A 15,106-nucleotide genomic window follows, 5' to 3' on the forward strand; every position below is an offset into this window, starting at 1 on the left:
TATATATATATATGTATGTATGTATTTGGTCTAGGAATTAATTCGGGCGGGTGGACAAGAGATGACGCAACGAACGGAGCGTCCCACAGTTCCATGTATCCACACATGTGTTGCAAACCCCTGTCATCGCGTATCGTTCGTAGTATAGGGCAGTGGATTAAAGCGTCAACAACACCAGTTTGTAGTTAAGTGAACATGGCGCAATTTGTGCCTGATAAAGTGTTTTTGCGGGGTGTCCTGCTGCATTACTTTAACATGCAGAAAAGTGCGACTGAAAGTCATCGTATTTTGGTGGAAGTGTATGGTGACCATGCTCTAGCTGAGCGAACGTGTCAGAAGTGGTTTGCACGGTTTAGAAGTGGTGATTTCGGCTTGGCAGACCAAGAGCGAGCTGGACAGCCAAAAAAATTTCAAGACGAAGAATTGACAGCATTGCTCGAGCAGGATTCGTGTCAAACGCAGGAACAACTTGCAGCAGCATTAGGCGTTGATTAAACAACAGTCTCCAAACGCTTGAAAGCCATGGGAATGATTCAAAAGATGTCACATTGGGTTCCACATGAATTGAAAGACAGAGACGTTGAAAGACGAAAAACCATTTGCGAATTGCTGCTTCAACGACAGAGCAGAAAGGGGTTTCTGCATCGAATTATTACGGGTGATGAGAAGTGGATCCATTACGAGAACCCTAAACGAAAAAAGGCTTGGGTGAAACCAGGTGAACCAGGTCCATCACAACCAAAACGAGATATTCACTGTGCAAAGGTTATGCTGTGCATATGGTGGGATATGAAAGGTGTGGTGTACTATGAGCTGCTGCAACCGGGTGAAACTATGAATGGAGAACGTTATCCACGACAATTAATGCGTTTGAAGCAAGCTCTGGCCAGAACACGACCAGAATGGGAGAATAGACATGATAAACTTATTGTTCAACATGATAACGCTCGCCCACATGTCGCAAAACCGGTCAAAACCTATTTAGAAAATGTCGGATGGGAAGTTTTACCCCACCCGCCGTATTCACCAGACGTTGCTCCTTCGGACTACTACTTGTTCGATTGCATGAACAACGATTTGATTGGACAGCGGTTTACTTCTTCAGAAGATATCGAAACATGGGTCTCTGACTGGATCGCTTCCAAGGATGAGGACTTCTTTCGCCACGGAATCCGTACATTGCCTGACAGGTGGGCGAAAGTGGTGGCTAGCGATGGACAATATTTTTCTTAAGGTATTTATGTATTTTGTGTTTGTACTACAGCTTCAATGTGTGCGTACCAACCGCACGAATTAATTCCTAGACCAAATATATATATATATATATATATATATATATATATATATATATATATATATATATATATAATCCTCGCAAACTAATCAGGGGTTACTTTTTGCATTATATTCACTAGTAATATCTTTAATTTTCAGAACTTCCTAGTTATTGCCCTATGCTTTCCTGAAACATATACTATTCATATATTCAATTTGAATGTTCTGATTTATCGTAAATTGACATCTTTTTATGTTGTGGACACAAAGTATCTCTCGTTGGTAGGATATTTTATTATTGTAGCGATCTGGTTTTTACAGATAGCTGTATTACACATGGAACTATTGAAACATGTATTTTAATTGTAATTCGTGTAGTTAGTAATACCTATTTAATAAAATTTACGTTGTTTTCATGTAGATTACAGAATATTAACTTAATGTGTATATGTAGAGGGGGGATAATTATGTAGAAGCAAAATACTTAAACATTCAAGAGCAGATTTGATGAATTGCTGATGTTACTATTTGATGAACTACAATATGGTTGGCTGCCCCCCCCCTAACTTCTACCATGCCCCCTCTATATTTTTAGGCTGCCTACGGACAAGGTCAAGTCTAATGTCATTTGACTACTGCCAATTGAAACTAGTACAAATGTTAAAAGTATTGGAATTATTTTGCCGTGAAGATGAGTGATCTTTCCGTAAAACTGTGCTACATTTAACAATTTCATTTCGTCAACGACTCAAATGTTCCGCAGACCAGTGAACAAATTTGTGTCGTTTATGGATATCATATGTTATCAAAAGTAACAGCCAAAAGACGGTTTAGTTGCTTTCGTTCTGGAAATTTCGATATCCAAGGTGCTCGTCGCATTGGGCGACCAATCACAGAAAAAGTGAATGGTATTCTGGGCAAAAAATCGAGCGAGACTGGCATGTAACAAAATTTCGCTTACATGTATGAGACTTGGGCTATCCATAGCCTCCATTCATATCGCCGTTATCCGTTAATATAGTAACGGATTGACTCCGTTAACAAAGTCGGTCGTGATAATCTGTTCTAGCTATCTGTTGCAAAACACATAATGAAAAAATTCGTTTACATGTACGGGATATGAGTTATAGATAGCCGCCATTAAAATCAGCGTTATCCGCTAATCCGTTAACAGATTGACTCGATTAAGGAACTGGGGCCAGAAAGATGCTCTAACTATCTATTGTAAAAAACTGAATTTTAACAAATCGCATTCATTCAAGACAGTAGCGTCATTTCAGATTTGGCTTAGGAGGGCAAGACCCCTTGATATAAGTAAAATTTCGCCTTTTTTACTTACTTGCTACTATTCTATCGATAAAATCTATATAAATCTCAAACCCAGGGGTCCCCTACCTGCCCCCCCTAAGTGACGCCACTGATTCAATAATTATCGTGCAGAGTAGCGAATAGAGGAAGGAAGTAATAACACAATATGATAAATTTCACTGCGTGATACTAATAAAGAGGACAGTCAGCCGAGGTTTCTTTTGGGGGCAGGGGGAGGTCAAGATGACAGCTCCTTTGTCAATTTGAAAAGATGAGTGGAAGACAATAATGAGTGGAGAGCTTTTAAAAAGAGGGAGAAATACTAGCCATAAACAGCAGAATACTCATAATAGTGAAATGTCCTTTATAGTGAAGTGTACTTCCTGCTATCCACAAGAATAAATTTAGAAATAAAGAATTATTATTATTATTATTATTATTATTATTATTATTATTATTATTATTATTATTATTATTATTATTATTATTATTATTATTATTATTATTATTAACCGAAATTAATAAAGATTTGCTACTTACCACCATATCCTCCACAAACGAGTTCATTATCATTATAGTTCTTTGGATTATTGTAACCAAATCTCCACATGCTATTTCTAGCAGGTGGCTCCATCAAACGGCCATGGCTTACTACTTTATGATTTTGAAGAATCTGCCACATATAAAAGAAAATACTATATTCACTAATTAAATTGTTTTATTTGAGTTTTTTAATATAATAGGTGTAAAATTTTAATTGAATCGCATTGAATGAAACCATTTTCTCTTCATACATACAATAGGTAAAAATTACTGAGTACTCGCCCCTATTTTTTCTCAATATCTTTGAAATTTTCTTTCTTCCTTTCTTCGAGTTGCATGTTTTGATTCGATGTATGTGGTCGAAAACTAGTTCCAATGCTAATTATTTAGAAGGTTTTGGGGAAAATCTAAGAGCAATATTTTTGTTTACCTCCGTTCTAATAAAATATTGTCCTCTGGTCTGCAATTTACACTAGACACTCGTACGTGATTAAAATCTAAGTACCAAATATATATAAGGTACTTGCGGCAAATAAGGCCTAGATGGAAATAAGGCCCAGTGCAAAATTTTCTATGTTAGAGGCACTGTAGGAGAAATATGTCAATGTTGCAAGTAGCGATTACTCACTCAATGCCTGCTTACGAGAGCTCGTCTTCTTGTCCCTGGTTAGACGGAACACTTGCAGTATTGAATCATCGAGAAGTCAATTTCCAAGTGTTTATATAATTTACGAAGAGAAGATAAATTCATCTTATGTGTGTAGAATAAAGCTAACTCGAAATATCTTGTATACTTGTGATGATCATAGTGTTTAGTATTTGGGACAATAGTTACTTCGTTTAAGTCCGAAACATGTTTTTAAATAATGATTTATAAAGTGACAAGTACATGGCCGCTAAACAAGGCCCACTAAAAGTTTACTGGCCCTCATTACCCTACAAAACATGTATAAGTTGTTAAATACTTAGAAACTGGCAACTTGAATGTGTGTTAGTTTGTTATTCTTTCTTGGCCAATGCCAGCCTCTGTAATAGGCGGTCTATCATGTTCGGACCTAGTTGTTGAATATGAGGTTCGCAGATTCGAGTTCTAAATTGGTGTCTTTCATAATGTAAATCTCTAATTACAATGCATGTGAATGGCTCATACCACTGTTTTTGGGTATATTCTAAGCATATTTTCGTGCCGTTCTGAGCGTTCGAGGTATCGTGATATCGTTCATTATGCGCCAAAGAACGAATCGGTGACATGCAAAGCTGTAAACGGTGTGATGTATGGGTATATGACGAATGCATTGTCTTGGGCGACGCCGATTATGAGGAATTCATTTGCTACAATTGTTATCAAGTGTAAATATTGTTGAAAGTTACTGTGAAATCTCTGTTTTCAATGGTCACTTTATTATACTATGTTCAAGCTTATTCTTTAAAATTCAGTTAACTAACGACTGCATAATACATGGAAGATTACCTATATCCTTATTATTTCATATCCATATTGTTACTAAATGTCCTTTTATTATAATAATACTAATAATTATTAGTATTTAAAGTACTGTAAAAATATTAGGTGTTAATTGAGTTCCAGTGGTCTCTCAGGTCGTAAAATTTTACTTTTCAAATGGTGGGCCTTATTTACCTACCATGCGGGTAATAAGGCCATTTTGTTTGTTTCTCTTTCAATGCGTTTTTCATACAGTTAGCTCAAAGTTAAAGTAAATATACCATAAGATAGATAAAACATTGACAACCAGAGAACCAAAACAGGTGTAAAACAAGTCATGCAATGTGAAAACCCGAACAATCAGAAGAAGAGGTAATATTAAAATACAAGTAAGGTTAAGTATAAAAACTACAAAAGCAATAAATGATGAAATAACTGAACCAGGAAAGGAGATACTACTAATATACAAGGAAGGTTAAGTATAAAGATTTTAAGGATATGAATGATGAATAAATTGAAAGATTAGAGTCAGGCTTAACTCGAGTCAAGCAAAAGAGAGTAACATAAACTAATTTTGATATTCATCTTTTTATTTCTCAGATAGTATATATAGATATAGAAAACTTGTTATTCTTTTCAAATTTTATTTGTTTCGTTTTGTTTTGTTTTGTGTTGTTTCGTTGTCTGTGTATCTCATTTTCCTTTCTCACCCCTCTCCCACCATTTCCAATTCCACTGTTTTGTCAAAAAATAAATGAGTGATGAAAAACTAAGGAAAAAGAAGCATTGCTATGATTATAGCCCTGTTTCGGTCATAACTTTCAGGTGCCGAAACCGAAAGGTCGCGATCTGAGCAATGCAAAAAAAAAAAAAAAAAAAAAAAAAAAGCATATCAATTTGTGTCTATTACATTATAAGTATTTATAATGAAGCAATTTTTCTTAGGTAGACCTTATTTACCTCAAGTACTTTTACATAAGTAATAAGTAGCCTATCAGTCTGTCAGTTACTTGCTAATAGAGTAGTTCAAGTCAGGCTAATAGTTGTCGTTAGCTGTACTGCCTCCTACCTGGCACTAAGAAATGTCCCTAGCTCACAGGATATTTGTAGACGAGCCGAAGACTTTGAGGAAATACCTCAAACAGGGGTGACCAACGCGTGGACCATGGTCTACTTAAAGACCGCAAGACGTGGTGATGATCATTGCGATTGTTTCATGACTCTGTCTAGGTGGCTAGTGAACAGAAAACTCTAAAATATTTCTAGCGAATTAATTGGCAGGTATCCTCCAAAGAGTGTAAATCCTACTAGAGTTACCACCTTTTGATAAACCTAAAGTGGGACACATTTATCAAGTATGTACGTATCGCCAGATCCATATACCCAAAATTGTACGTATATGGAACAATTTATTAAGGACAACAGAAAACACTACAGATACTGATATGAATGGAAATGAAAATTAAAACAAAAAACAAACAAACAAACAAAAAAAAAAGAATTGTAGCGTTAGCTTGTTGGCGGTTAGTTGAACAGAAATTATGAAAAATTGAATCAGTAAAAACCAAGAATACTATTGGTGGTGATTTCGTTGCTACTCTCGACTCAGAAAATCCTAGCGATGAAACCAGTGATATCTTGATAGTCATAAATACACATCATGGGACGAAATATACAAATGTCACCCACATCTTGTAAATGTTTCGGTAATTTGGTGTCCCTTCACAAAATGCTCCCTCTTAAGTGTAGTTTGGAGTGTCCCGCCTAGTTTGGGACATGTACGAACCCTAAGTTTTTACCTTATTCGAAAATCCTCTGGAACACCTTAGAATGGCATTTAGATGGCAACACTGATGGATGTCGAAAATTCGTAACCGTGAAAGCAGCTTTGATGTAACTACAAACTGACAAGGAATGTTGTGTAGATTGTTACGCTGCAAGCATGTCACAGTGAACTCTCGTACCGTGTTAATGTTTTGTAATGAATTTCCAGATTTGTAAAAGCTTTAAGTCACAACGGATCTTTCAGGAAGTGTGAAGAAAAAACCCAGGACATATAGCGAATGAGAAGAGAAATAATTTCGAAAACATTTAACATAGATATGCAATGATGCTTTTGTCTTAAAATATGAATGAAGTCAGGAAAGCGTGTCACTAGAATAATACAGACTACTCATCCCATAGAAAGTTTATTCAGGGTGATTTTTTTTAAAACTCACGAATTTCATATGAGTCTAAAATTTCTAACTGAAGTCCGATTTTTATGCAGTTTGTGGCAAATGATCAAAGAAGTATAGGAGATTTATGAGACTGTATTTACTGTTTTAAATTCATCCGGGATAATATCGACCACTCTTCGAGAAAAACAGCAAATATTCGCCAGTGTACCTTACAAATGGAATGAGGTTTTGATTGTTGAAGCGAAATTGAATATAAATTAAGTGTAGTGGTAACACCTATAAATCATATGTTGAACAGCTATAGTCTAGTGGTTTCTTGCGACATCGACGGAGAGATTTCTTGGGTGACCTAAAGAGTCGATAACTGACATCTTCCACAACACCCTTCTGCAGGGTCCGATACTTCCCTGTCTCACTCAGAAGCGATTTTGTTTCTTCCAATTTATTCACTAGCGACCATATTATGTTCCTGTCTGGCACAGACCGAGGGCAAATTTCTTTCTAAATGCCCTTTGCGTAGCAACAACAGATTCCGTTTTCCAAAAACTTTTAACGATAAACTCATGTTGCTCCAAAGAATACACTATTCTCCCTGTGTCCTAATCATACTCACACAGTAGCACAGAACTATACAGCACAATTTCCAATACAACGGCCCACTTTTCTGTTTCTTATTGACCTCGGCGAGGTTGGAATTTAACGAAGAAAACTCAAATTTCCACATCGTACTGCATTTCATTCCAATTGTAAGGCACACTGGCGAGTATTTGGTATTTTTCTTGAGGCTTGGTCAATATTACCCCGGATGAATTTAAACCAGTAAACATAATCTCATAAATTTCCCATCCTTCCTTGATCACTTACCACAAACCGCATGAAAGTCGGACGTCAGTTAGAAATTCTAGACCTAAATGAAATCCGTTAGTTTTTTAAATCACCCTGTATTAAGATATGTAGACTGCCAGAAAGTTTTAGAAAGAAAACTAACCCTCAAACCTAGAAAGGTTGTCCAACCCTGCTCTATGATATAAATATGGGTTTTAATTAGTAATGAAATAAGTAAATACTTACGGATACAGAGAAAACTATTATAGATATAAAAATTCTTCTCATTGCTTTAAGGCGAAATTATATCTGAAACAAAAATATACAAAATGTTTTAGACAAAATTGCGTTTTTACTCCACGTAGGCTACAGATATGGAAATGTGTACCAATTTTGGGGGGTCTATTGCTCTACAGACGAAACATCTTAATTTTCTCAACTTCTTCGCTAATAGCATTTAGCTATATAGGGTGTTTCGAAACAACACCGACAATGATTGGGAGGCGATTCCTGACATTAAGATAAAACAAAAAGTATAGACTAACCTGGGTGCACAAATGCTTCCTTTCGGAGTTATAGGCTGCCAAAAACATGGAAAAATGAACTTTAAACGATCCATAGCTCCAAAACTATTGGACCTACCATACTCGGTTCAAGACTTCACTTAAACACTAGTATCCAAATATCCAAGTTTCAGAATCATGCAGTATTTCCGCAACAATTTTTATAAAGGTAGTTGGGAAGTACTTCAGATTATATGCCTGTAGCCAAACTTCCTCTAGAAATATTGTTGTGTGAGTACCTTAGGATTCTGAAACATGTATTTTTGGATAGCGCAAATATTAGTTCCTAAGTGAAGTCTTAACCCGACTACTCTAGGTCCCATAGTTTCGAAGTTCATTTTTCCATGTTTTTGGCAGCCTATAACTCCGAAAGGAAGCATTTGTGCACCCAAGTTGGTGTGTATTTTTTGTCTTATGTTGCTGTCAGGAATCAACTCTCAAACGTTGTCGGTGTTGTTTTGAAACACCTTGTATAGATAATAACTGACGTCTCACTACGGAACTAAAAAAAAAAAAAAAAAAAAAAGGCACGAGGATTTGTTTATTGTGTTTAATGTCTTGTTTGAGTAATGAGCCCAATAGTAACGTGGAGATATACTCATAATTCGTGTGAAATCTGAAATACATAAGCTTCCAGAGAGAATCAAACCCGATTCTCCCGCACCAAAAAGGGATGGGTACTCCGTAAATAAATCTTAAGACGATAGACAGCTCTTACGGGCAGACAGTAAGACTCTCACCAAATATTCCTTAGGATTCCTAAATTTTAGACGACACTGAATACAAATATTACATACAGGCACGTAGCCAAGGGGTGGATCCGGGGGGTCCGGACCCCCCCCCCCTTCGGATCCAGAAATGAAAAATATTAAGGAAGGATGAAACAAAAAGAAATGAGAAAAAGATAAATCAACCTGAAAAGTATAAAGCTACAGCAAGCGTTTGGTTACTCTTCCTTATGAGGAGCTCTGTGTGGAGGAAACGGAGGGCGGGGGACTGAATGTCCTAACAAACTAATATCGATATTGCCAGTAAAATAGTTTAAATTGATCGATCACCTGATGTGTAGCCACAGTATTCCATGACCCCCCCCCCATAACAAAATCCTGGTTAAACGAACGAATATATGGTGCCAGTAAATAGTTTAGAATGAAGAGTACCTGGTGTGATAACCGCAGTATTTCGTCACGGACCCCCCTATTGCGAAATCCTGGCTACGTGCCTGATTACATATATGCTTAAATATTGGAATTCTTTGCGTACTTTGAGCCCGAATGGTGTTACTAGTCGAGTAAACTGAGGTGGAATTTACATGTCAAAGTATGTGCTCTACACAATAATGTAGACATCTATTTGTTGCTTTCAGTTCCCAGTGGCGTATTTACGGGGGGGGCTATTGGGCCCAATCCCCCTCCCCCCGATATAAATTTGTTATATGCACAATTTCGTTAAAAATTGTCAAGATCCAAAAGGAAAAATATAAGTGCTTATTCACGTGTTGTGCATAGCTCTACCGAAACAAAATCCTAAATACGCCACTCTCAGCTCCGCTACAGATAGATTCTTTATTTTCCAAGTAACTCTTTAATACACTATATATCAATAAATAAATTTGTTATATTTATACTCATAATACGTCTTGTATTTCTTCTTTCTTTCTTTTTCCTTTTTTTGAGATTAACATCCTACTATTATGAACCAAGGGTAAGGGAGACGATGATGATAAGATGGATGATGGAATGATGAAAGTAGAAGGAAACAGGAGAATCTCGAAATAAACCAAACACACGGTGTTTGTCCACTACACAGTCTCAACATTGCGTGGGCGGAGATCAAGCCATGTACCCTACTCACCCGAGGCAAAGCTCTCTACCACTGACGTGAGTTTAGTATCACATCTTCCAGTTTGTCGGTGTATTATCTTACCCCTCGCCACGTAAATACATTAGTTATAAACCTAGATCAATACCGAAATATTGTATTCAGTATTTGGAGTATACTGTAAAATATAATGGTCGTCTGCTAATTTTGTTTTGTACGATTCATATTTCTCTAAGAGTTCATTAATTCGCTTATTAACTATTAAAAGTAACTCAACAAAAATATGCAACACTGTTATTAAATGCTGAAAATATAGATGGAACAAACCAATCATAACTGTTTATGAATTTCGTGGAGGAATAGTGTACAATAGTTAGTAAAATTATGACGATACTAGTTTATAATCGAAATTTGCTTCTAACTACCAGATGAGTTACAGGAATCAATTGAAGATTTATTTTCTAATTGCAAAAAGCATTTTCGATGCAAAGTACACATGAACTGAGAATAATTTATGTATACTATCAAGAAGTTACTAAAACTTTGGGAGTTAAAAAGAAGAGTGTCCACGTCCCTAAAACGGCTAATAAAACTGATATTATTGACGGAACAAGAAAATTTTATCCGTTTTACAAAATGTCCGCTATTGAGAGGCGTCCTTTAGGTCAGTGGTTCCCAATCATTTTTGGCTGACGACACTTTATTGAGCACACACGATAACGCAATACATTTCTTTCATTTTTTATCATTAATAATATAAATTATAATAGTGTAAGCCTATAAATTTCTGTAAAGTAGCGAATGAATGTGAATGAATAAATTTCTGTAAAGTAGCGAACTGTCCCTACGTTGATTAGTGCAGTAATTATTAAATGTTTCCTTAATTTAAAATTTTATAATTTCAAGACACAACTTATGAAATTGCGTGACACACGAGTGTGTTGCGGCACATGGGTTGGGAACCACTACTTAAGGTACTAATAGGGTTCACTGCAGAGATGGAGTGGGTCAGTGGGTCAATAGCATGTGACCCACTGTGACCCACCAAGCAAAGTGACCAACTGCGACCCACCACCCACCGTGACCCACTGTGACCCACCACCCACCGTGACCCACTGCGACCCACCACCCACCATGACCCACTGTGACCCACCACCCACCGTGACCCACTGCAACCCACCGACTCAGTATGATCTACCGACCTACTCTGCTCACTGCATTGTTGACAGTATCTTCTGAAAACTGGTAAATTTGTCTTCGTTTTACTTCCAAGACATTCATTTCCCTTCCTTCTCCATTTGTTTCTGTCTACTTACCTGAGGTGAGTATATCTAACCAAGTAAAAAAGAACTTCAGGCACTTTTGGATATTGATATTTTTAATTGTAATAATAGCAATAGGACTTACACTACTACTTGGCTTTCGAGACCTGTGAGTTTTTAGAGGAGCTAACTACTGGGAAAAAATACATTTTTGAATAACTGCAATATATAAATTATTATATAAAAAATTGAATGTAACTATGTGTGCCTAATCATCACAGTCAAATTGCAAAGTCAAATGAAGTTACTTTTGGTATATAGTTAGGCCTTAATCCAAATTGGGATGTTATATTGCTTTTATTATAATGCATAATATCCTAAGGAGGTAGTGAGGATCCGAATTTTTGCGAAAAAAAAATGAGTATCTCGCAAGCCGTTAAACTTACGGAGATGAAATTCAGTGTATTAACTCTTTATTGAAAATAAACAGTGTGTGTCCTAGCATTTTTTAAAATTCTCCTTTATGTGGGGGGGGGGCACTTTCTATATATGGAAAATTGGTAGTGAGTTAATTTGTAAAAATGACCGAAAACGATCGATGTTATTTAAGAAAAAAAATCAGAAACAAAAAATACAGTACTTGGCTTCATATATCCATTGCTTTCTGCTTTAATAATTGCTGAAGCTTATGTTTATTATATGGAGCGCTTACAGCACAGGGCAATCAACCCATAAAGTTGTGAGAAAATAGACATAAAATTTGTACTGTAAGCTTATTTACACGGAAATTTGAAGTTTGGATTGTACGCATAATTGTATGGAAAATTTTACACTTTTTCTCCCTTTACGTTGGTCTACTTACTTTGATTTGGAACTTTAAAATTTCATCCTTTTTTCCACTGAAAAGTATTGATAATTCAACAAGGAAATAATTATACTATGATAATTTAATCGAAATTCATCGTAATTTGGCACATGGCAAACAGCAGTGTGGTAATTGAAGTTGAAGAAGGAGGGAAATTCCCATTCAACTCTGAACACTTTCCAGGAACCTCGTTCCCTTTCGCTTTCTAGACGGGGGAGGGAACTTGGTAATGGTATCAAACCTTCATGTGTAATTACAAAAATTAAATTTATAAACAAATAAGAAATCACCAGTTTATCAGGTTTTAATTGATAATTTATTCACAAGATTCCCTACCAAAGGCGTGGTAGATGAAGTTTCTGTTCTACATGGGTCGACATTGTTAAGTAACATGGTCGATATGGAAAAGATGCTGTATGGTGATAGAGAGATGATACTTCTTGCTGAGTATTTCAAACCTGACCAAGAAAAATCGTTATCAGACTTAAGTCTAACAAGTAGATTGTCGATGAGAAGTTGCAGAAATCGGGTAGAAATATTATCAATTTCCACGACAGAGTGCGAACGGGGATTTCCCCTTATGAATTTACAGATGACTAATATTAGAAATATACTAAGTGCTCAAACATTGTCTAACTTGTTGCTCATCAATGTTAATAGCCCACCGCTAGACAAGCTCAAAGTAGACGAGCTAGTTATTTCTTGGCTGAAGGATGGACATCATTCCACTGCGGATGATTTACCGCCAAAATGTTACCAACAGCAAATAAATCCGATTTCAGATTTGTTTTAAAGTGGAAAATTACGAGTTACGGAAAATGTATACTTGTATTACTAATGGCTTATTTGTGTTATTTAACTTTTTACCTAATTTTTAGTAAGTATCTTCTTTGCTTTAGGTAAACTACTTTGAATAAATATTCATAATAATTGCAATTATGCATATTTGTAACTTAAATTTAACGTGGTGTTTTACTGATTAGACAAATTACAATTATGAGCATACTTTATGGAGATGCTCTCACAGAGGGTACCCGAGCACCTTTATACCCTATTAACAACTGATTTTTCAAGTCTTTTGTGAGAAAAATACTGTGAACTGAGAAACCATAACCTTTTCCATATTGTACAGGGGTATTTTCCTGCAAATAGAAGTTTCTTGTGGAATGTGTTCAAAAATTAACACTTGAAAGAATACTCTCTTAGTACAAGTATATTTTAGGCACACACTAATTTCCCCACCTAAAACTGTTTCAATTTCCTCACTGACAAACACTTTACCATTTTATATCGTAAGGGTCAGATCCACAGTTATTGTAACAGAGTGGTGCTTGAGCGATTGACTAGAAATTCAAACTCCAATTAGTGACAAAATGAAATGAAATCTTTCAGTTTTACGTCCCACGGTTATGCCGGTTAGGCTAAAGGAGACGGTGATTATGAGAAATGAATGAAATAAGTGGGAGGAAACGGGAGAACCCCGAGAAAACCCACGAGCACGGTGTTTGTCCACCACAAAGTTCACACGGCGCGAGCTGGGATCGAACCAGGGACCCCAAGCACCGGAGGTGAACGCTCTACCACTGAACCACCGCGCCCCAATTAGTGACAATTTCAGTCTTGTTTTATTACAAGTGTAAACTCTTCAGACAGTTCAGAGGAGGCCGTGGATCGTGTTCAGAGTTGATGACGATGGATTTTGGTGAGTCAGAGTAGGTCAAAGTGGATGAAAGTGGTTCATGGTGGGTGGTGGGTCAGTGGGTCGTGGGTCACAGTGGGTGGTGGGTCAAGTTTTCATTGACCCACGCCAACTCTGGTTCACTGTACACGTTTCTAATCTAGCATTTATAGCAATATATGAAACTCCCTTTCTTACAGTTCAAACAGACTACGCTCAATGGCGCCGATTTCTTTGTAACTTTGAGGGGCCCGTTGAGACGCGTGTTTGGTTACAGACAAGGGTTTAAGAAGGCATATATGAGGATTTGAAGACAAATTGTATTCAAATTATGCCAAATATCGTATATGGGTCAATTCATACGAAGTAGTCCAGAGCAGGTTGTTCGACCATATCCGAAAATTATAGAAATTGGAGTGTGATGAACCTTGTGTATGACAAGCTCAATAACATCATTCACGTTGTCGTATATACAAGTGTTCCTGAATGGTGACTTGTCGGTGGAGTGCCAACTTTTGCATTTGCAAGCGTTTACGAAAACCACCGTTGCTCAGGACGTACGAATCAGACGGACAACAAACAAAAACGAATATTTACAGGAGAGACTGAGGTACACGGAGAATATAAACTTTTGCGTCTAAATAAATATACAGGGTTACAAACCAATACATGAAATCACAAGAAAAACTACAGAAAATTACACTTTTAAAGGAGCTGTATTTTGGAATGGCATAAAGTGGGAGTTCATAAGTTTTGTGCTGAATACTATTGCATGTAAAGAGTTTGCAGAAATACCCACATCTATGATACTACTGGCACCATAGATTTATGGGGGTCCGAAATTGAAGTTTGTGATTTTGATGCCTTGTTTGGTGCGTATTATCTCAGGAATGGTAAAATGCTAAAAATTGCTGCTTGGCCACAAAGTAATTCTGTATGTGAATAAACTCTTGCATAAAAAAGAAAAAATCATGATTGATATTACATGGTGAAAAAAGTGAGGACATGGAAACACGCGAAGAAAGCAAGTCCGTGACGATGGTTGTAGCCCAGAAAAATTTAAATGTTTGGATACTTTTCATGCTAGATCTCAAAACCTACGTATGGTGCAGCAATTAGGCCCGCTTTTGTTTCTGTTCAGTTGTACAAAAGCTTGGGAGTGGCGTTTCTTCCATCTTTCTAGCTCCATGATCATTGCAACGTCTATACGGTAAGGGGGTTAGCTGTCCCTTGCACCCACGACATCCATGGTCGAACTGGATCTTCCTAATAAAGTCCTTAATATACAGGTATCAGCAAAGTATCACCGAAATCCAATCCCAGTTAGGGAAGTTAATATGTT

At 36.7% G+C, this 15,106-nt stretch overlaps 1 protein-coding gene across 1 annotated transcript in view; it reads right to left on the reverse strand.

Moving 5' to 3' along the window:
• The window catches only part of LOC145694854 (uncharacterized), an 81,770-nt gene that overhangs the window by 63,980 nt on the left and 2,684 nt on the right, over positions 1-15,106 (reverse strand). The window contains exons 2-3 of the mRNA XM_081771549.1: positions 7,822-7,884; positions 3,124-3,256 (exon numbers count right to left, since the gene is read on the reverse strand). Coding sequence (XP_081627675.1) covers positions 3,124-3,256; positions 7,822-7,863 — 175 coding nt within the window. The 5' untranslated portion in view covers positions 7,864-7,884. The remainder of the gene's footprint in view (positions 1-3,123; positions 3,257-7,821; positions 7,885-15,106) is intronic.

The sequence above is a fragment of the Thermobia domestica genome, chromosome 9, assembly GCF_964235325.1.
Source record: "Thermobia domestica chromosome 9, izTheDome1.hap1.1, whole genome shotgun sequence".
NCBI classification, from domain to species: Eukaryota; Metazoa; Arthropoda; class Insecta; order Zygentoma; family Lepismatidae; genus Thermobia; species Thermobia domestica.